This window comes from Budorcas taxicolor, chromosome 19 (genome assembly GCF_023091745.1).
Source record: "Budorcas taxicolor isolate Tak-1 chromosome 19, Takin1.1, whole genome shotgun sequence".
Lineage (NCBI taxonomy): Eukaryota > Metazoa > Chordata > Mammalia > Artiodactyla > Bovidae > Budorcas > Budorcas taxicolor.
The window spans coordinates 27,104,457-27,127,086 of NC_068928.1; the positions used below are offsets into that span (position 1 = coordinate 27,104,457).

The 22,630-nt window shown below is 52.3% G+C and overlaps 2 protein-coding genes across 4 annotated transcripts; both read left to right on the plus strand.

Moving 5' to 3' along the window:
- The first annotated feature begins 781 nt into the window (after positions 1–781).
- Positions 782–12,005, plus strand: TNFSF12 (TNF superfamily member 12). Of its 3 annotated transcripts, XM_052657782.1 has the most exons (11): positions 782–1,015; positions 1,161–1,208; positions 1,749–1,821; positions 2,587–2,640; positions 2,724–2,759; positions 7,673–7,797; positions 10,553–10,631; positions 10,767–10,814; positions 10,958–11,076; positions 11,288–11,426; positions 11,670–12,005. In XM_052657782.1, the coding sequence occupies exons 1-11, from the start codon at positions 857–859 to the stop codon at positions 11,777–11,779; spliced, it is 990 nt and encodes a 329-aa protein (XP_052513742.1). In that variant the 5' UTR covers positions 782–856; the 3' UTR covers positions 11,780–12,005. The 3 variants fall into 3 exon arrangements, with proteins under 3 accessions (XP_052513742.1, XP_052513743.1, XP_052513744.1); XM_052657783.1 differs by lacking the exons at positions 10,553–10,631; positions 10,767–10,814; positions 10,958–11,076; positions 11,288–11,426; positions 11,670–12,005 and adding an exon at positions 7,992–8,718 and having other exon boundaries at positions 1,158–1,208; XM_052657784.1 differs by lacking the exons at positions 10,553–10,631; positions 10,767–10,814; positions 10,958–11,076; positions 11,288–11,426; positions 11,670–12,005 and adding an exon at positions 7,992–8,718.
- A 1,517-nt stretch (positions 12,006–13,522) lies between these two features.
- On the plus strand, positions 13,523–22,114 carry SENP3 (SUMO specific peptidase 3). Its single transcript, XM_052657567.1, is given in 12 exon segments — positions 13,523–13,560; positions 13,562–13,623; positions 14,329–15,054; positions 17,401–17,640; positions 17,731–17,842; positions 18,221–18,368; positions 18,498–18,545; positions 18,962–19,039; positions 20,697–20,834; positions 21,019–21,102; positions 21,224–21,274; positions 21,737–22,114. Coding segments are annotated over 12 exon segments (1,836 nt in total). The 3' UTR covers positions 21,848–22,114.
- The last annotated feature ends 516 nt before the right edge of the window (positions 22,115–22,630 follow it).

Here is a 22,630-nt window from a genome sequence, read left to right on the forward strand (position 1 = left end):
TGTAGCTCCTCGCTGAGCTCAGGTAACCCCTATTATTTGCATAAGTGGCTCGTGAGTTTCCAGAGAGGTCCATTTGGGGAACACACTTGGGGTGGGGGTGGGGGCACACAGTTCTAGAAGCTTGCTCTCCTCAGGTGCAGGGTTCTGGGGTTTAAATCAACTACCAACGGATTTGCTACAAGAAGTGGAAACCCAGCCTGCACTAATGCCAGACCTCAGCTCTTTTCGTTACTTGCAGGAGGATGTCTTTAGGTGCGGCTGCTAAAATCCGAATGTGCCTTGGCCTCCAGCTGCGCTGACTGAGGGAATAATAAGACCAGCCACCTGTGGCCTTGTCACCTTGGCCTGCAGGCCTAATTTAGCAATCTCGCTCGGGGGGGACTAGACCCGCCGCACTTGCGGCGGTGTTCCCGCCCGGCTACCGGCACCCAGGCTGCCGTGGAGTTTCTGCTGTTTGAACCCTCGCTCCCCTCTCTCCCTCCGGCCGGCCGCCCGCGTGGAGAGAGCTCAGCCGCACACCCCAGCTCGCCCGCTGCGCACTCACACACACACATCGCCACGCTTTTCCGCGCTCGGGAGGTGCGTGCCTCCGGCCGGGACCCGCTCTACCCTCTGCAAGCCGAGCGGCGCGCGCCCTGGTCCGTGCGCTGCGCTCGGCCCAGCTAGGAGTTTAATCACCAACAGTGTCCGGTTTCCTGTCCTCATCCCCCACCCACCCCCCCCCCGCCAACCCTGCTCCCGCCCCGTTTCCCTGGCCCCTCCCTCTCCCCGGCCAGATCCGCCCGCCGGCTCCCCCTCCCCCGATCCCTTGGGTCCAGGGATGGGGGGCCGGTGAGGCAGGCACAGCCCCCGCCCCATGGCCACCCGTCGGATCCAGAGGCGGAGGGAGCGCCGGGGGGAGCCGGGCACCGCCCTGCTGGCCCCGCTCGTGCTGGGCCTGGGCCTGGTGCTGGCCTGCCTCGGCCTCCTGCTGGCCGTGGTCAGCCTGGGGAGCCGGGCATCGCTGTTTGCCCAGGTGAGGCCCGGCTGCACACCCCTCCCTGGGACTGTGCCGAACATCTGATGGGGCCGGTGGGCAGGCGGGGAAAGGGGCCAGGAAGGTGGGTGGAGGGTGAGATGTCAGGTGGAGAAGGACAAGGTAGCTGCCTCCTTCCCAGCAGGAGCCTTCCCAGAGGGACCTGGTGGCAGAGGAAGACCCGGACCCGCTGGTGAGTGGGGGGGTGGGTGCTGGCTACTTGGTTGCTGGGCATGGGAAGTGTGTGCCCCGCTTGTGCCAGCCATGTGTGTGGGGTGTGTGTGCATCAGCCCTCTCATGCCTGGGTTCATGAGAGTGACAACTGTGTGTAAGGGGTTTGTGCCCCCTTGGTGTCAACCAAGTACCAAGTGTTTACTGGCCATGGGGGGCGTGGGAGTGTGAGATGCAGGACCTTCTATGGAAGAGGGATGCTGGCTAAGTGTGCAGGGTGTGTACTCATTTTGCACACTGACTGGGTGTGGGCGTGTGTGTGATGTACCAATTGCTGGTTGAGGGGAGCGGACTAGGGGGATGTGGCTGGTCTTGGGGAGAGGGGTGAGGGCTGATCCCTGACCCCAAGAACTTGCCTCCCGGTGGCCTCGGCTGTTCTTGGCTGAGGGACTCGGTCGTCTTGCGACTGGGCCTCTCGTGACGGGCCCCCTGTCGGTCTTAGTTTGTGTCTCCTGGAGTCCCTGGTGAGATCCTGGTTTAGCTGTGCCCTTAACGCTCTTAGGACCCGAACCCCCAGCCCGAGGAAAGCCAGGATGCTGTTCCTTTCCTGAAACTGGTTCGGCCTCGCAGAAATGGTGAGCAGCCCTTTATCCCAACCATCGGTTCAGTTCAGTTCAGTCGCTCAGTCGCGTCCGACTCTTTGCAACCCCATGAATAGCAGCACGCCAGGCCTCCCTGTCCATCACGAACTCCCGGAGTTCACTCAGACTCACGTCCATCGAGTAATCATAATATCATGGAGGCTTCTGGACTCATTATCGGTTTTGTTCATCATAAAAGCCCTGTGAAGCAGGCAGAGCAAAACCCATTATCCTTGTTTATGGGTAGAGAAACTGACGCACAGAGTAAAAGGGGGGTTTGGAGTCACAGAGACTCAAACCTAGAATTCTGACCCTCCCTCGGAAGCTCCTTCCATTGCATAGACCTGCTTCTCACTCAGACCCCACCCTGAATATGAAGGCGGGTGGCCAGGAGTTAGGAGAGCTCCTGAGGTCCTGATGAAGAAGAGGTAGGGGAATCAGAGGCCCGAACCCCCAAAGCAAAGACTTATGACTGGGGTGACCCTGTGACCATGTATCCAGGCTTGCAGGCTTACACCTGTGGGCTCAATGTGATGATTAATAATCCCCTTAGTGCTCAGAAGCATCCCACTTTGGATGATAAATTATCAGTGGCTATACCTGTGGAGGAAGATAAGGCCTGAGGTTCTGAGACCAGGAGACTGAACAAAAATAAGGATGCCAGGGTACCGGGGGGAACGGGGCTGAGAGAGTAGCTCCTGGCCACCCACCCCCAGACATGGGGACTGCTTGGCCCATCTGTCTTTCCTTGATCCTCAGCATCTAAAGGCCAGAAACCACGGGCGCGCAGAGCAGTTGCAGCCCACTATGAAGGTGGGTGATGGGGAGCCATGCCCAGGGAGAAGGGGTGGCTGGGTGCAGGGCAGGGCTCACCACCCCTTACCTGTGTCTTACAGTTCACCCACGACCAGGACAAGATGGAGCACAGGCAGGTGAGGCCCCGCCCCGCCTCTGAGCTCTTCTGTTACCCTCACAGCCCTGGCCTTCTGGACAAGGGAGCCCCTCCAAAAGCTTGATTCCCACCCCCATCCCCACCTTCAACATCAGAAACTCCAAAAGCCAGTTCAAAATGCTTAGGGCTCGCTTCTCTTGGCTCCCAAAACTGGACTTTCTCCGTGACTCAGACCTGGGACCCCAGGGAGACCCCTTCCCCTTTCAGAGACCAGGCAGATCCCCCCCCCCCCACCAGCAAACCACCAGCTGGGCTTTTCCTTCAGCCCTTGCTCATCTCCGAGAAGCATCTTTGATTTTTTTCCCTCTTCTTTCCCTTCCATATTCCAAGAGTTTTTGTGCCCTGATCATTTTTCTCTAAATATTTCCACTCTGATATTCTTTTCCATCCCTACCCCACCCCTACCTAGGCACCATGACCTCAGAACCTCAAACTCAGTCTCCAGCTCCTTCCCCATTCTAGACTTTCCCCACCCCTACTGTGTCCCACCTGTGTTGCCAAGTTCAGCCTCCTTAAGCCTGTCTCCCATTCTTCTATTGCTTTTCTGCTTGGCTTTCAGCCTCTCCACGCTCTGGTCTCAACCTCTCTTCCTGGCACATTCTTATGCCCTCTCCACACTTGTTGGCTGACACCCCCTCCCCTCCAATGTGCTTCTTCTGGACTTTGGACATACTGTTCGTTCACCTGGAATTCCTTTCCATGTGACAGGCCAGGAGGCAAGATACGAGAGTGTCTTAGTCTAGGGTTGGCAGCTGAGATGGAGACAAGTAAATGGATTCAGTGTGTAGACTGAAGAGAAGGACTTGGTAGAGCAGGATAAGGCAGGGGGAAGGAATGACTTCTAGATTTTTAACTTGGGCATCTTTGAGAATAATGGTGTCTTTTATTAAAGGGGTGTTAACCAGGAAGGAAATAGGTTGGGGGGGCATGTAAATTAATAATTGAATTTGAGAGCTAATAATAACTAAGTGGATAAATAATAATAAACAAGTGAGTTTCACTAATAGTTAGCTGGACTTGGTGAATGGCTTAGGCCTGGGCAGGGTGTGTAGAGTCAGGAGTCGTCACCAGATGGATGGTATTTAAAGCTACAGGACTGGATGAGACACCCACGAGGGAAGTGGGCCCCACAAGGAAAGCCCTGAGGCTCTTGGAGCAGAGTAGGAGGATCCAGCAGAGACTGAGAAGCAGCCGGAGAGAGGGGAAGAAACCCAGGGAGGGCAGTGTCCTGGAGTCTCAGAAGACGTAGTTTCAAGAAGGAGGATGTGGCTGTCTATGTTGAATGCAGCTGAGTGGTCACATGAGATGAGAAGAGAGAAATGACTGCTGCATTTAGTAACATTCAAAGCCAACTGGTGACCTTGACAAGGGCGGTGGCTGGTGTGGTTAGGTTGGAAGCCAGTGTGGATGGGTTAAGAGAAAATCGGAAATAGGAATCAGAGACAGTGACAACCTTCTCCAGAAGTTTCTCTGTGACAGGACCAGAGAAATGGGCCAGGAGGTAGAGAAGGATGTGAGTCCAGGAAAAGTTCAGTCCTTAAGAAATACTGCCTAAATCATAGCTACCTATTCAGTGTTTAATCTCACCTAATCCTTGAAAGAGTCCTAAAAGGAAGATAATCCAGCCATCTCTTTTTTACAGATAGAGATGACCGGAACCTGTCCAGGTCATGATGATGCTAAGAGGTGGGGCCAGGATTTGAATCCAGCTAGCTGTGCTTGTGTTCCAGACATTGCGTGAGAGGCGATTCCCAGTGCAGGGATGGGGGAACCTGCAGGCAGCATTCAAGAAGGTGGGAGGGGGTGGACTCCAGAAGGAAGAAGGGGATGGGATGTGTCATCTCATCTCCATAAGAGGGTCAGTGGTGATCACGAGAACAAGTCGGTTTGTGGTTTGGGTGGGAGGACAAAAGGTAGCCCTTACCTGATGCCTTTGGGGTCCTCTGGAGATTGAGGGAGATGGGCAGGATGGACAGTGAAAAGCAAGCCTAGCAGGGAGAAAAGGGTGATTGCCGGACAGTAAAGAACGAAATTTAGTGATACCATGGTCTCAGGCACACCATGCCCTTAGCCACAATGAGCTCAAACTAGTTCCCTAGCCAGGAATGCCCTTTCTCCTTCTTCCCCCTACTCTTCATGCCTCAGACCAGCCTTCCTCCCTTCTCTCTGGACCATTATTTCAGCAGTTACGCAGACATTTACTCATTCGTTGACTCAGCACACATGAGCTGAGATGCTACTGTTTGTATGCACCCAGCTTGGTGCCCACACTGAGTAATATCCAGACCTATTTGCAAGGAACTGCTGTCTAGGAGAGGAGGCAAGCATATAAATTTGTAAATTACAATGTGATATGACAAGAATAATAATGAAAGTAGCAAGAGACACATGGCCAGTACAGAGGAAGACAACTTTACAATGGAGTCAGGGACTCCTTCCCAAGGAGGCATGGGCTCTTACCCAAGTGTGAGTATAAGATGGACAGAGGGGCAGGGCCACTTGTACAAAAGCCCAGAATTTGCCAAGAGTCTGATGAGGCTGGAGGATGGGGAGCAAGCGGCTCGATGTGGTGGAGGAGACAGATCCAGACGAGCAGGATGGGGTGAGGCTGGAGAAGCATATGGAGCCAGGTCACAGTTGGAGTCTGGAGGTTCTTCTGAAGTCAAAGCAGAAGAGTCTCACGTCTGCATTTGAGAAACATCAATCTATGCCTCTGTGTAGTGTGGCGAGTAAACTGGAGCAGGCAGTTTACTCCCGGTGGAAACAGGGAGCCTAAAGAGGAAGGAGCCTGAACAGAGTCCCAGTGAGAAATGGCCGAGTCCACACACTCAGGGGAGGGAGACAGCTACTTAGGTGGCAGGCTTGCTAGCAACTGGTGATCAGTGGATAAAGCTGGTGAAGGAGAGAGAGGCTTGGGTGCTTGATAAGAGGTAGAACCAGGAGCCCAATGTGGAATGCAGTCAAGCAAATTTGGGGTTGGGGGGGCAGGCTCAGTTTTGGTCTAGGTGAGTTTGCAGTGGGGAGCATGGGGAGGTTACTCTAATGGCAGGCAGGTAGCAGTGTCAGGAGGGGCAGGCACGGGCAGAGCTGGAGACTCAGATTGGAGTCTTGTGAAATAAAAGCCAAGGCAACCCATAGGTAGGGATGAAAATGCCCTGTGAGCATTATGTTCTTGAGAAAGGAACCAGGAGAGCGCCCTGGGGCAGGCAGAAGATGGGGGTGCCGGGAAGGAAGCTTCCCAGGCTACTGAGATGAGGTGCCAGAAGCCCCGGAGAGCAGCCTGTGGACCCAAACAAGAGACAGCTGCCCCTACAGCCTCTTCCTCCTCTGTTTTCTTCCCACCAGCATGTGCTTGGTGTCTGCTCAGAGCAGGCCCAGCTGCAGGGCCTGGGGTGCGGTAACCAGACCAGTTCCCCTGCTCCTTGGGGGAGGCAGACCCCAAACTATCACAGAAGGAAATAAAGATGATTTCTGTCCTTGGGGACTGCTATGAGAGAGATGCGGTGAGTGGAGAGTTTAACGGAGACTAGCTATTAATATTTCAGACTGGGAGGCCTGGGGAGGTCACTCAGAGCGACCAGACTGACTGAAGGGAGGGAGGAATCCTAGGGGGAGGGAAGAGCAGTAAAAACCCTGTGGAAACAGTGAGCTTGGTGCCTGGCAGGAACAGAAAGTGGGCCTGAGGGCCTGGAGTCTTGTGACTTGGAGGAATGTGTGAGATTAGATCTGAGAGGTAAACAGGGGTGGCTCAAGGAGGGCTGGGAAGTCACTTGAGACCCTGCTTTGTCATTTGATTCTTTGTCTTCTTTACAACTTGCAATTACCTTTACTCTAGTTTTGTTGTTGTTAACGGCTTTATTGAGATATAATTCACATACTATACAATTCCCCTTTTTAAAATGTACAGTTAAGCTTTTAGTATAGTCACAGAATTGTATGACCATCACTATAGTAATTTTAGAGAGTTTTCATGACCTCAAAAAGAAACCATGTACGCTTCACCCACCACACTGTATTTCCCTGATCTCCTCCAGCCCTAAGCAACTGCTAATCTACTTTTTGTCTCTATGTATTTGTTTATTTGGAAATTTCATGTGCATGCGTGTTCAGTCACTTAGCCATGTCTGACTCCCTGCGACCCCATGGACTGCAGCCCTCCAGGCTCCTCTGTCCATGAGATTCTCCAGGCAAGAATACTGGAGTGGGTTGCCATTTCCAACTCCAGGGGATCTTCCAGACCCAGGGATTGAACCCCCATCTCTTGAGTCTCCTTCATGGGCATGCACATTCTTTACCATTGCGCCACCTGGATATTCATAGAACATGTGATCCTTTGTGACTAGCTTCTTTCACTTAGCATAGCGTTTTCTTGTTTCCTCCACATTGTAGCCTGCATTAGTACTCCATTTCTTTTTATCCCATTGTATGGACTTAACACGATTTTCCTTATCCATTCATTAATGGATGGAGGTTTGGGTACCATTTTATTAGTTTTATCTTTTTTTTATCTTTTTCCCTTTTGATTATCTTTAATTTTAATAACCCAAGGAATATATGATTCAAGTAACGCATCCATCCATACCTTCTCCAAGTAAAAGAGCAAATGGTGCAGACACAACCTATAAAAGCCCCCATGCTTCTTGAGTCCTACTCTCTCCAGAAGCAGCTGGTGAGAACTTGCTGTCTCTCATTCTAGTCCTCTATGTCGGGTTTCTTCCCCTAACTTCCTATCACACTCCCAGCTCCCTAGGCCGCGGCTCTTCCCTTCCCCTGGGCCTCCTAGATATCTTCTGGGTAAAGTGGGCCCAGAGGTTTATAAACTCAGTGTCTCATCAGCCAGTGTGAGAAAGTTCTCTAGAGGGATTTCCCCTGTCTCTGAACACCCACATTCAGGTGTGGACGGGACGGTGAGTGGCTGGGAGGAGGCCAAAATCAACAGCTCCAACCCCCTGCGCTATGACTGCCAGACCGGGCAATTTATGGTCACCCGGGCTGGGCTGTACTACCTGTACTGTCAGGTAAGCCCCACCTGGCTCCACGGGTAAAGCCGGAACTGAAGGAGAAGGGTTGGGCTTCGGGGTTGGGGGCAAGTTAAAGGTGGGGAGGGGGAGCATGGGGTTTGGGCTGAGAGGAGCCTTGGGCCTCTCAGGACACCTGAGATGAAGCCGAGGGCCAGCAGACCCTGAACTCTGCCCCTCCCCTGCCTCCCCAGGTGCACTTTGATGAGGGGAAGGCTGTCTACCTGAAGCTGGACTTGCTGGTGGATGACACGCTGGCCCTGCGCTGCCTGGAGGAATTCTCGGCCACTGCGGCCAGTTCCCCCGGGCCCCAGCTCCGTCTCTGCCAGGTGTCAGGGCTCTTGCGCCTGCGGCGAGGGTCCTCCCTGCGGATCCGCACCCTCCCCCAGACCCAACTCAAGGCTGCCCCCTTCCTCACCTACTTTGGACTCTTCCAAGTTCACTGAAGGGCCCCGGTTTCCAGGTGGCTTGTCCCCACGGCCGCTCTCTGAGCACCCCTGTCCCCTCTGTCCCACCCTGAGCTGCTCCTCCCCCAGACCTGCCTCTACTCCCGGAAGGCTGCCAGGGCTCACGTGATGTCCATGCCACTCAAATATTCCCAGCCTCACTGATAGCTCTCCCCACCTCCAGCTCTCCACCTCACTAGCCCCATTTATCTCCTGACTCCCCAACCCTGGCTGCAGCCCCCCAGGACACTGTGTTTACTGTACTCTGGGTGATGATGGGTCGTCCATACCCGCTCTTCAGCCACTAAGAGGGGCCAGATGCCAGAGAGACTGGGACTAGGCCAGGAGTTCCCGAATGTGAGGGGTCAGAGACCAGGACAGGCTCCTCCCCTGATAATTCCCTGTGGATTTTTAAAACAGATATTATTTTTATTATTATTGGGACTAAATGTTGATAAGTGGATATTAAAGAGAATATGTCATGGTTGCTGTCTTTATTGGGGCTTAGGGGATATCCTCAGGGTAGCTGAGGGCCAATGGAAGGTGGGGGTCTGGGAGGTGGGGGGTGGGGGAAGACGGTCACCTGGAATTCCAGGATGACATCCAGGCTTGGGCATGGAGACCTACGTGCCTTGAAGCCCCAGGCAGGAGAAGAGAATCAAAAGGCAAACTGCCAGGGGAAAAAAAAAATCAATTCTCTGCCCAAGGTCCAGCAGAAGTGGCCTGATTTACCTAGGAGGCGGGCTTCCTCCTGTGGGGAATCCCTGGGCTGGGAGGGCAGCGGCCCTTCCTGTTGGCAGCCTGGGCACCTGCAGCAGGTGCTGGCACCAGCCTGGGCTGGGACTTGGCGCAGGGAGGGGGGAAGCGGGGGGTGGGCAGGGAAGCAGGCGCGACGTGGGGGCTCAGCGTCAGGAAGTGGGACACTAGGGCCCAGGGACACGGGAAGCTGCGCCCCAGGGTCCAGGCAGGAGTCCTACAGTGGTGGGGCGCTCTGGCTGTCTCTTTCTCATTTGTCCAGAGCCTTATGTAAGAGCGTTTCTGGGGAAACAGGAAGTCCCGCTTGCCAAGTTCAGCAGAGAGTAGTGCAGGCCTTCTTCCAACACGCCCGGCCTGGCCTTAACCCCGGAACTCAGCCAGTTCCTTGCTTCCCCGACCCTGGTTCTCCTCCCCACTAACCCCCTCTCCTCCCCTCCTCGCCCACCTTCAGTCACAGTGAGCGGACTGCCCCGGAGATCTCACCTGTGCCAAGGCGCGAGGGTCTTCCACTCTCCACCTTTGACCCTCGGTGCTGCCCAGCATGTCTCTCCATCCCGGCTCCTGGCACCATGCCCCAGAGCCAGCCAACCTTCCCTCCCCCACTTCTGGGGCCGCCCCGGGGTTCCTGCGCTCTGGCCGCTCCTCCTGGGTGTCACTGGGAGCCCTGTCCTTCCTAGAGAGACTAACACCAAATTCTCCTGAGGCTGGAGGAGGTGAGGGGTCTCGGGATAGTGCTGGCCCCGCAGCAGGGTGCCAAGAGCACCAGCAGTGCCCCAGCTTGCTTCCCGCCTCCCTTCTTTTTATTCTCAAGTTCCTTTTTATTACTCCCTTGCGTAACGCCCTTCTTCCCTTCTGCACCACTGCCTGCACCCCCACCCTCCCCGTCACCTCCTTGCCATCCCACTCCTGAGACCACAGCTGTTGGCAGGGTCCCCAGCTCATGCCTGCCTCATCTCCTTCCTTCCTAAGCCCCAAAGGGCCCCAGGGAGACATGGGGGGACCCGTCCGAGAGCCAGCACTCTCAGTTGCCCTCTGGTTGAGTTGGGGGGCGGCTCTGGGGGCTGTGGCTTGTGCCATGGTTCTGCTGACCCAACAAACCGAGCTGCAGACCTTAAGGAGAGAGGTGACCCGGCTGCAGAGGAACGGAGGGCCCTCCGAGAAGCGGGAAGGGAATCCATGGCTGAATCTCCAGGAGCAGGTGAGTGAGGGGAGAAGCATGTCTGGCAGAAAAGGATGCGTGGCAGGGTGGTCTCTGGGTCTCTCAGTTCTAGCAGCTTGGTCGGCAAAGTTTGGAATGGGTGCAAGAGAGGGTCCCAGGGTTTGGAGGTCAAGGGAGCAAGCATTCCAGGAAAGGAAATTGTTAAAGATTAATGCTTTTCATACCTAACAGATTCTGGAGGAGAGCCAGTACCCAGACTCAGGTTGCTGGGGAAAGGTGCAGGAGAGATGTGAGGCATTCCTGGGGCAGGTGGGAGGTGGGGGGTGGGGGTGGGGAAAGGCTTTCCTGGGACCCTTGCATCTTAGCCTAATCCTGACCCTCTTTCCACAAGCAGAGCCCTGATGGCACAGAAGGCCGGGAGAATGGGGAGAGATCCCGGAGAAGGAGAGCAGTGCTCACCCGTAAACAGAAGAGTGAGGCCTCCGGGGTGCAGCAGGGGTGGGAGGTGATCCACAGCAGGGGGATCTAGAGACTGCAACCCTGAGCCAGGGCGAGGGCGGAGGGCTGACAGTCGTGCAACTGCTGAGATCTCCTCCCTCTCTCCCCAGAGAAGCGCTCAGTTCTGCATCTTGTTCCCATTAACATCACTTCCAAGGGTGAGCACTATTTCCAATTATGGCTTTGGGGTCGGGGGCAAGATCTAGGAAGTGTGGGACTGGCACATCAGCCAAAGAGAACCTTAGAGAATAAGTGTCTGAGTGTGCACAGAAATCCTCACTGCCACATTCTTTGCCTCCAGAGGACTCTGATGTGACAGAGGTGATGTGGCAACCAGCTCTCCAGCGTGGGCGAGGCTTGGAGGCCCAAGGATATGTTGTTCGAGTCTGGGATGCTGGAGTTTATCTGCTGTACAGCCAGGTAACCCCAAATATCCTCTGAGCCTCACCTGAGGGCCTGGAGTTCTGTTTTCCCAAAGCCTTGTACCCCAGCACTGAGGTTTAACCCCTATTCATACCCCACTTAGAGGGCCCTTCTTCATTCCTTGGCTCCTTTGTCAGGGCTCCTGAGGCTGCCCAGACCCGAGCCACGCCAGCCCACTTTATTCAGCATCCCCTCCCTTCCCTGTCAGGTCCTGTTTCATGATGAGACTTTCACCATGGGTCAGATGGTATCTCGGGAGGGACAAGGAAGGCAAGAGACTCTATTCCGATGCATACAAAGCATGCCCTCCAACCCTGACTGGGCCTACAACAGCTGCTACAGCGCAGGTGAGAGGTGGGTGGGCGGTGCAGGGTGGTTATGAGGAGAGCAGATCCCTGACCTGGGGCAACAGGAGGGGAGCTATGGCAGGGGCTTGGAAGCTGGGGTGTAGAGGCGGAGGTGAGGAATGGACAGAATGCGGTAGTCCTTACAGGAGACAAACATAAGGTTGAGCTGGATAAGGGAGGGGAAACATCAGATTATCTGTATGGCTGTGCTTCACTGAGCATCTGTTTTCTCCCCTTTCTCAGGTGTCTTCCATTTACACCACGGGGATATCTTGAGTGTTATAATCCCTCGGGCAAGGGCCAAACTTAGCCTCTCTCCACATGGAACCTTCCTGGGGCTTGTGAAACTGTGACTGTGTTGTAAGAGGTAGTTCTGAGCTTGGAAGACCAGGGTGGGTACACTTTGGAGATGGCCAAGAGCTGATTAGACAAAGGACAGGGAATAATCAGGAACAGAGGCCTGCCTCTGCCCCCAGATTTGACAGCTCAGGACTCTCCCTTGTTCCCACCCTCACCCCCAGGACTTTGAATTCACGGATATTAAAGAGGTAGAATAGCTTCTTCTTATTCTCCAGCCCCAAATTCTTGAGGGAGTCGGGTAGGGGTGGGGGTGGGAAATGCCAGGCTTTGTCTAGACTTCCTTTGGGTCCCACTGGAATGCTTCCAGAACAGCACCACCATCTAGCGGCGGTTTGAGACAACCATCCTGTCGGTTGGCAAATGTCCACGAGTTCTTCCTCCGCTCAAACTCCTGGTTCTTTACACCACACCTCTCTTTAGGTACCCTCTGCCTCTCCACCCACAAGAAGCCCCATCCTCACTTCGCTCTCTATCTACTGGACTCCAGTTTCCATCACTATCTCCAGAGGTGTTAATTGTTAGGCGCCGGTCTGCAGAGGGTGCCTGATGACCACGGCCCCCTTTCAACCACACCATTACTCTTCAGGTCCCAAGTTTTGCTTTCACTCTGTCCACTATCGTGGCCCGGCAGGCCGGGTCGCCTTGGCTAAATCATACGCCCCAGTCCTGATCCTGACTCACTCCTCTGATCTCTCCTTTCTGCGCAAGCCCTGCCCAAAATTTAAAAATAAAGAATAAATAAGACCTTGGATCCATTTCCCCCACTGCTGTGCCTCAGCCCCGTCCACGCACCGGGACCTCCCAGCCCTCTTCCGACGCGCTTCACTGCACCCACGTGTCAGGGCCCCCAGTTCAGGCCCCGGGGTGCGTGGAACACCAGGCTACACCGCGCGGGCGGAGGGCGGAAGAGCGGCACGGGACACGCAGGCGCAAAAGAACTAATGGAAGGGCTGCCAGGCGCAGCTCGGGTTCAGCGGGTGTGCGCAGGCGCAGCCCTGAGTGGAGCTCGTGGGCGGGGCGGTCCCGTGGCGTCTGCGCTCTCGGGTAGGCGGGGCTAGGCGCGTGGTGGCCCCGCCGGCGCTGTTCGCCGGGTGTGACGCACTAATTGTGCGCCACCGCGGCCGGTGGGCCTGGGGCTCGAGGGAGGGGAAGGAGGAGGGGGAGGTGGTGGAGGTGGAGGCTGAAGCAGAGCAAGAGGCGGCCGCGGCGGGGCGGCGCGGCGCGCGGCCCAGAAGCGTTGGAATCCTGAATTGAGACGGCTGCGCCTGAAGACAGCAGAAGTCGTGGGGCCGCCGCCGCCGGAGAGATGAGCCGGGAAGCCTGAGGCCGGAGACGCCCGCCCTCGGGCCTGTCCGCCCGGCTTCCCTGCTCTGGGTGAGGACGCCCCCTCCCCTCCCCCCAGCTCTGCCACGGCCTCTCCCATTTCTGGACCCCATTCCCACCTAATGGGGGCCCAGGAGGCCCTCGAAGGGGCTTTATAAGGCCCTTCCACGCGGAGTCTCCCGAGCCTGTAGGACCACACCGGTGCTGGGACGCATTCGGGTCCCCAGGACGGAGCAGGAAGGGGGCTGGGCCAACCTGGCTCGGCTGAGTTCCGTCTCAGCGCGCCTTGACTCGGCTCCTTAAGCGCCATCCGGTTCTCTTTCAGTTTCCTCTAAAATCCTTCCCTTCTCATTAGATTCTATGACCTGAACCGTAGCCCTCGTATCCCCATTCCCTCCTGAGACGACCCGAACATGCCCACACACCCCATTCATTCCGCGGTGATGGAGAACTCTTCTCACTCTCGTTTACGGATTCCCGGCGGAAGTTGTGTTCTCACATATCTCTGTACCATGTCAGTATTCCCATACTGAGCTGAGCCATTTCCCTTATTAGTTCTCAATTAGGATATCCCTTGTGCCAATAGACTTGTGTTAGTGCTCAGTCGTGTCCTACTCTTTGCTATGGACTGTAGCCCGCCAGGCTCCTCTGTTCATGGAATTCTCCAGGCAAAAGAATACTGGAGTGGGTTGCCATTTCCTTCTCCAGGAAATTTCCTGACTCAGGAGTAGAACCTAGGTCTCCTGCATTGTAGGCGGATTCTTTACCGTCTGAGCTACCAGGGAAGCCCCTGGTGGTATTAAAGTAGAGAAGTGGAGCCTGTAAATACTAGGCTTGATGTGGGGATCTGAGAAATAAGAGCCCTGAGGCCTGCTGCTTAGCCATTCTTCCTTGCTTCTAGCTGGTCAGGAGAGAGATGGTGGCACAGACTCTAAAGGGCAGCTTGTGGACCATGTTAACTATAAGGAAGATCTGAAGTTAGGAGTGGGCAGAGGAGGGGCTAGGGAGGGCTAAGATCCTGGGAGAGCAGGAGTCTCTTGCTGTGTTAAGACCTGGGTCTAAGGAAAGGAGTCCTGGTTTAGAAAAGCCAGTCATGTCTGCTTGAAATCTCTTTTTTCAGTAGTTTGTGTCTGATTGCAGAAGACGCATGTTGAGAAAGAGAGGTGGGATCTGGGGTGTAGGATGTTTGGATTCTGACACTCCAACTTTTGTTTTCCAGGCTATTGGAAGATGAAAGAGACTATACAAGGGACTGGGTCTTGGGGGCCTGAGCCTCCTGGACCCGGCATAGCCCCAGCTTTTTCAAGTCCCAGGCGGGAGCGTCTTCGTTGGCCCCCACCCCCCAAACCCCGACTCAAATCAGGTGGAGGGTTTGGGCCAGACCCTGGGTCAGGGACCACAGTGCCAACCAGACGCCTCCCTGTCCCTCGGCCCTCTTTTGATGCCTCAGCTAGTGAAGAGGAGGAGGAAGAAGAGGACGACGAAGATGAAGATGAGGAGGAGGAAGTGGCAGCTTGGAGGCTGCCCCCCAGATGGGGTCAGCTGGGAGCTTCCCAGAGGCCTCGCCCTCCCCGCCCTACTCATCGGAAAACCTGTTCACAGCGCCGTCGCAGAGCTATGAGAGCCTTCCGGATGCTGCTCTACTCAAAAAGCACCTCGCTGACATTCCACTGGAAGCTTTGGGGGCGCCACCGGGGCCGGCGGCGGAACCTCGCACACCCCAAGAACCATCTTTCACCCCGGGAAGGGGCTGTGACACCACAGGTGCCATCCCCCTGCTGTCGTTTTGACTCCCCCCGGGGACCAGCTCCACCCCGGCTGAGTCTGTTAGGTGCTCTCATGGCTGAGGATGGGGTGAGAGGGTCTCCACCAGTGCCCTCTGGGGCCCCCATGGAGGAAGATGGATTAAGGTGGACTCCAAAGTCTCCTCTGGGCCCTGACTCTGGTAAGGTGGGAATGGGGCAGAGGAGAGGGTGGAAAGGGCTAAGATCCTGGGAGACCAGGAGTCTCTTGCTGTGATAAGAGCTGGGTCTAAGGAAAGTAGGAGGGCAGAGAGAGAGATTGCAGAACAGTTGTGCAATGTTTTAAGCCCCACTCGGAGCAGGAACTAAGTCTGGGAAGAGAGTCAAGGCTGGGAAACAGGATTCCTAAGTAGGTGCCCTGTGCATAGATGAGAGAGGGAATCATGGTTTAGAAAAGCCAACCATATCTGCTTGAACACTCTCTTCATTTGGCCTCTGAGGGTAAGTGCCCCATGCATGTACATCTCATTCTTAGAGTGGTGGGATGGATCTTTCTGGGTAGAGGAGTACATCACCTGGACAGTTGTATGTGACATTCTCTCTCAGAATGTTTCTCTTTCGGAGAACCCCAACTAAACAACATCAGGCTTTGTCTTTATTAATTATTTGAGTATTTAGTGAGTCTTTGCTGTATGCCAGGTACTATGCTAGTATGCTAGGCATTATGAGAAATAGCTTTGAAATTTACATCTCTCTGAATCCTAATGTTTTCTTGCTCTCCTTCTGTTTTTGAGTACAGGCATACCTCATTTCATTGCGCTTCACTTTATTATACTCCAGAGACATTGCATTTTTTACAAATTGATGGTCTGTGGCAACACTGAGTAGAGCAAGTCTTATCAGTGCCATTTTTCCAACAGTATTTGCTCAGTAGCATGTCTGTGTCACGTTTTGGTTAATTCTTGAAATATTTCATTGCCTCCACCTCTGAAAAGATTACTGCTCTCTGAAGGCTCAGAAGATAGCATTTTTAGCAATTAAGTTTTTAAAAATATTTTTATTTTATTGGAATACAGTTGATTTACAGTGTTGTGTTAGTTTCAGGTGTACAGCAAAGTGATTCAATTATACATATATTCATTCTTTTTTAGATTCTTATGCAGGTTATCGGAGAACATTGAGTAGAATACCCTGTACTATATATACTAAGTCCTATATTATATATAGTAGTGTGTATATGTTCATCCCAAGCTCCTGATTTATCGTTCCCCTCCACATTTCTCCTTTGGTAACTATAAGTTTGTTTTCAATATTTCTATAAGTTGGTTTCTGATTTGTAAATAAGTTCATTTTATCTTTTTTTAAAAATCAGTTTCCACATACGCGTGATAGCGGTTTGTGTCTTTCTGACATCACTTAGTATGATAATCTCTAGGTCTATTCATGTTGCTGCAAATGGGAGTTTTCTTCATTCTTTATTTTATGGCTGAGTAACATGCCAGTGTTTACATAGGCCGCGTCATCTTTATCCATTCATCCGTTGATGAACGTTTAGATTGTTTCCATGTCTTGGCTGTTATAAATAGTGCTGCAGTGAACATCACGGTGCAGGTATCTTCAGATTAGGGTTTTCTCCAGATGTATGCCCAGGAGTGGGATTGCTGGGTCACCCGGTAGTTGCTGTTTTTAGTTAAGGAACCTCCATACTGTTCTCTGTAGTGATTTTACCACCTTACATTCCCACCAACAGTGTAGGAGGGTTCCCTTTTCTCCACACCCTCTCCAGCCTTGTTTCTAGACTTTTTTCTTTTTAAGAAGACAGAGGTGGTTTATTTATTTTTTGACTGTGCTGGGTCTTTGTTGCTGTGCATGGGCTTTCTCTAGTTGTCAGGAGTGGGGGGCTCTTCTTCATTGTGGTGGCTTCTCTTGTGGAGCACAGGGTCTAGACACACGGGCTTAGTTGCTCTATGTCATGTGGACTCTTCTCTGACCAGGGATCACGTTGGCAGGTGGATTCTTATCCACTGTACTACCAGGGAAGTCCTCGTTTGTAGACTTTTTGATGGTGGCCATTCTGATCAATGTGAGGTGATACCTCATTGTAGTTTTGATGTGCATTTCTCTGATGATTAGTGATGTTGAGCATCTTTTCATGTGTAATAAAGTATTTTTCAATTAGCTTTTTAGATATAATGTTGCACACTTAATAAATTATAGTATAGTAAAGGTAAGTTTTATATGCACCAGGAAACCCCAAAATTTGTGTGACTCAGCTTATTACAATATTTGCTTTATTGTAGTGGTCTGGAAGCAGACCCGCAATATCTCTGAGGTATGCCTGTAATAACTCTTCCTCTCTGTCTCTTATAACCTCTTGAACATAATTGTCTCATGCTTTAGGGTTTTCCTTCTTTAGTGTTTGTACTGGTAGATTTTGTTTCAGTTCCTCCTTCTCGTGGTCTTATAATTTGCGTGCCTCATTTACTCTTCCCATTGTTCTTTGATCTGAGTGAGTTTCTTGCCTCCACCCTATTTCCCCTGCGCTGCAGGTCTCCTCTCTTGTACTCTGCCCAATGGCTTTGGGGGACCACTTGGGCCAGAAGGAGAGCGAAGTCTGGCACCCCCTGATGCCAGCATCCTCATCAGCAATGTGTGCAGCATCGGGGACCACGTGGCCCAGGAGCTTTTTCAGGGCTCAGATGTGGGCACTGCAGAAGAGGCCGAGCGGCCTGGGGAGAAAGCTGGCCAGCACAGCCCTCTGCGGGAGGAGCATGTCACCTGTGTGCAGAGTAAGGAGCCCTTCAGGATCTCGTCTTTCCTCTTAGCTGACTGTGAGATTGGGATCTGGAGTCTCACTTTTCTCTCCTCCCTCCACTCAGGCATCTTGGATGAATTCCTTCAGACTTACGGCAGCCTCATCCCCCTCAGCACAGATGAGGTAGTGGAGAAACTAGAGGACATTTTCCAGCAGGAGTTCTCTGCACCTTCCAGGTGAGGCATGAAAGAGATGCCCTTTGGAAGAGGGCTGGGACCTGAGAGATGGGGAGAGAATGCTGCTGCCTTTTCTCCCATAGGGATGTAGTCGGGGAGGAGGAGGAAGCTAGAACTGAAGGGGAGGAATCTGCAGACAAGGTGCCAAGCCCCCGTGAGCCACCCGGGAGGGCCTTTACCTGGGACCCTGAAATACCACGTGGACCTAAGTATTCCTGTGCTTCTTACAGGGGAGTGTGCCTTTAGCAAGTCCTCAAAAGGACCCATGACCCAAAGAAAAAGTTTTAGATTCTTATTCTAGGCAGTAGAAGGTACTCTGTGCCCAAGCCACCGCCCCCACCCCAATCTCTTGCATGACTCAACCCTTGGCCTACCCAGGAAGGGCCTGGTGCTGCAGTTGATCCAGTCATACCAGCGGATGCCAGGCAATGCCATGGTGAGGGGCTTCCGAGTCACCTATAAGCGGCATGTGCTGACTATGGATGACCTGGGGACTTTGTATGGACAGAACTGGCTCAATGACCAGGTAAGGAGGTGTGGAGAAACAGGCCCAAGAGGGGGTTTGGGGAACAACGTGTTTGGGGCCCTCTCTGTGGGGAAGCCCTGTACCCATGCCACACCCTCCGTGGCAAGTGGCCTCCCATCTTCTCCTCAGGTGATGAACATGTACGGAGACCTGGTCATGGACACAGTCCCTGAAAAGGTAGGCCTAACCAGATACTTCAGTCCCTGGAAAAACTTTGGAAGTTTTAAGCAGCTTTTTCAGTCTCTTTCATGTCTTACATTTTACACAAAGAGGGTCTTTCTTTCTGGGGAGTGGTAGTAGAAGGTAATTTGTTAAATTCAAATTTGTAATCTTGGTCCTAAACTTTTCAATTCTAATCCTTTCCCCTAGTCTGTAGTGTTTTTCCCCAGTGGCTAACCCCACAAATCAGGGTGGGAAGTTATAAGATGAGGTTGAAAACAGTTTGTGCTTTTTCCCTTTAGTAAGTTGGACTGGAGTTTGTGGAAACCAGTCCTTAGAGCTGTGATGAAATGGAATGGGCGGGGGAGAGGACACGTGGCGGGAGGGCCTGTGGTCTGTTGATTCCACCTGGCTCTTTTGTATCATTGGCACAGGTGCATTTCTTCAACAGTTTCTTCTATGATAAACTCCGTACCAAAGGTTATGATGGGGTGAAAAGGTGGACCAAAAACGTGAGTTATGAATTCACATTTTATGTAACACCTTGCCTCTAAAGAAGAGTTCTGTTTCCTATGAATCCTTTCCCCAACCCTGTTCATTCAGACTTTCAAGTATTTATTAAATGTCTTTTGTGTGCCAGGTACTGTTCTGGGCATTAAGAATACAGTATTAAATAAGGAAAACTTATTGCCTTTTAGGGGTGAGAATCAATAAGCCAGTTAAAGTACAGCTGGTGATAATTTGCTGTAAACAACAGTAATGTGGTAGCATGGGGCTGGGTACTTTAGATAGGGTGGTTTGGGAAGGCTTCTCTTAGCTGATACTTGAGTGAGGAGGAGCCAACCCTGTGCACATCTGGGCAAGGGTATACTAAGCAAAGGGAACACCAGGAACATGGGACACAGAGCAAGAAAGAACATTTGATGATCAGAGGGCCCGTGTGGCTGCCTGTGTGGTTGGAGCAGAGTGAGCAAAGGAAAAACCATAGAAAATTTGGTCAGAGAGTAGATCCTGTGAGGTGTGGAGGGCAGGTCAATCAGGGTAGATTTTATTCTTTGTGGTCTAAGAAGCCATTGAAGAGCGTCAAGCAATCTGGGAAGTGACTCATGTTTTAAACTCCTGTTTGGTGATAGAGGGAAAGGGGGCAAGAGTGGAAGCAGGCAGACTAAACAGAGTAGCTGAGAAGTCCTGATGAGAAACTTGGACCAGAGTGGTCAATGTGGAAATATTGATAGAAGTAGTTTTATTTAGGGTAGCTCTTGCAGGTAGAACCAATAGGACTTTCTGATGGATTGGACATGAGAGATGAGGAAAACATAGCAGTCAAGGATGATGCCTAGGTTTTTGGCCTAAGTTACTAGGGAATATAATTAAGGCGGAGGGCAGCAGGTTTGGTGGGGTGGGAAAGAGTTCTTTTCTCCATTCCGATTAGTTTACCTGTCCTCCAGTTCAAAGGCCAGGAAATTTCTATAGTGAGGTAGGGCCATTGCCTCTAGCATTTCTTAATTCCTGTTTCCCTGTAGAGGTGGGGTGACATGCATCGGAAAGAACTTGGCTTTCTCTATGCCTGTGTTTAAATTCCACCTCTGTCATCTCTTCTCTCACCTTGAGCAAGCTGCTTTACTATTCCAAACCAGTTTCCTCATGAGAACTTTGTTTCAGAATTGTTGTGTTAACTGACTGAGCATCTGTTAGGTGCCATGCATTGTTCTTAGTGTATTGTGGATATTAATTAGTTCAATCTGTGTGACAAACAGGTGAGGGTAGATACTGTTATTTTCAGTCTTAACAGAAAAAGGAATTGAGGTATAGAGTTACTAAGTAACTTGCTTGGGTCATAAGCTAGTACATGGAGGAGCTGAGTTTGAACCCTGAGAGTCTGGCTCCAGGATCTTGAACCTACTACTAAGCACTTGTACCTTTAATGTGTAAAAAGTACCTGGCCTATCCTGGGCCCTCCAGTGTTTGTTCTGTACCACCTCCTCTGTCTTGCTTTCCTCCTTAAGCCCAAGAATCCAGACATCCAGATGCTGGGCCTTGCTTCACGGTCCAGGGGCTGGGTGTTGAGTTCTTCCACTTAGCTCCTTGCCTGCTCCTCCTTTAGAACTCTCATAACAATTAGCAGGATTCCTGTGCTGTCTTACCTGACCTCCATCCCTGCCTCTTTAGGTGGACATCTTCAATAAAGAGCTCCTGCTAATCCCCATCCACCTGGAGGTGCATTGGTCCCTCATCTCTGTTGACGTGAGGCGGCGCACCATCACCTATTTTGACTCGCAGCGCACCCTGAACCGCCGCTGCCCTAAGGTTTGAGAGGGAAGGGAAAGATGGCCAGAATGTGGGGAGGAGATCCAGTGGCAAGGCATATCAGGCAGAAGGTTGGGTTTTGGGTCTCTGATGAGCAACCTGGGCTTGGTGCCTGTGACCAGCACAGCTTGGGTTCAGTTGGGAAATGAAGAGGCTCACTTCCTCCTTTCCTCCATCTACACAGCATATTGCCAAGTATCTGCAGGCAGAGGCAGTGAAGAAAGACCGGCTGGATTTCCACCAGGGCTGGAAAGGTTTCTTCAAAATGGTAAGTTCCTAGAGGAGGTTTAAGCAGGGTTGGGATGGTAGGGGGTGTGGTAGGACGCAGAAGTTGAAGCTATACCCTTAGGGTCTCCAGGAGAAGGGCTTACCTTCTTTTTATTCTCCAGAATGTGGCCAGGCAGAATAATGACAGTGACTGTGGCGCCTTTGTGTTGCAGGTAAGCAGATACTAGGTGGGTTAAAGAGAGTTGGGAGGGAGGGGGAAGCTGTTTGGCCTCCCTCATTTGACTTAGAACCGCTTACGCAGCGGGAGTAACCCTACGTGTGTTAGAATGCAGAAACGTGATTTCATTGGTCCTCTCTTGGCTTCTCCATACCTTGTTGGGACGGGATCCTTGGGCTCTGGCCCTGATATAGCTGCCTCTGATCCCCAGTGCAAAGTGTTTTTGTTAAACACTTGATATTTTATGTACCAAATAGGAACCTTGGCTTTATAGTCAGATTTTTTTGAACCCCAGCCTGTGGGACCTTGGTTTCGTTTGTTTGTGAAATGGGAATATTTTTGGAAAGATCCAGTGAGAGGTGTATCAGAAGAAATATGTAGCACAGGTCCTACTGGGTAGCGGGGAGGTGGGGCGTGCTCAGTAGGTGGTTCTCATGGCCTGCTTTGTTAACCCCAGTATTGCAAGCACCTGGCCCTGTCTCAGCCATTCAGCTTCACTCAGCAGGACATGCCCAAACTTCGTCGGCAGATCTACAAGGAGCTGTGTCACTGCAAACTCACTGTGTGAGCCTCGTATCCCAGGCCTCGAGCCCATTCGTTAATGGGCAGGGGAACATGGGAGACCCTTCCCAAGAAACTCAAGTTCCTTTTGTCTTTAGCCTCTTTCCACCCAGTTCCCTTTGGTTTTTCATATTTAAATGTTTTGATTTCTGTATTTTTTTTTCCCTTTGAGAGAATACTTGTTGATTTCTGATGTTCAAGGGGTGGCCATGGAAAATCCCCTATTTCCCGCTGTCTGCAAGGGAGTATGGCCTTGTGGCCTGGGTGGGGCAGTCATCTCCCTTCCATGTGCAGGGGCGGGGGTAGGGGGCAGAAAAATCTAGGGGTGGTGGGCGGGCAATGGGATTACTGCCTGCCAAATCGTCAAACATTTTTTATATATATATATAAATGCCACGGTCCTCCTCTGTCAATAAAGGATCCTTTGGAGATACATAGTGGTGGTCTTCCTTAAGGGGCCTCAACCTAGTGGATATGCTCTCAGGCTTTCCTCCAGCCAGTGCTGTTAGCTTCCCCTTATGGGATTTAAGACTCCTGGGGCGAGCTTTCCATCCGTGGCTCAGACAGCACCACCACCATGCCGTCCACAAAAAGAATCCCCCAGTGGGGGGCGCCAAGCTGCTAGTACAGAGAGTTGGTAAGCCTCAAAAATGGAGCTTGAAAGGTGCTAAAGTTGGGGAAACAGCACACTTAAGGGGGCCGGCAGTATTTATGACAGCAACCCCAGATGCTAGTAAACTCCACCCGTTCTTCCAGCCCAGGAACCCTCCTAGGCGCTAGGATATGGTTC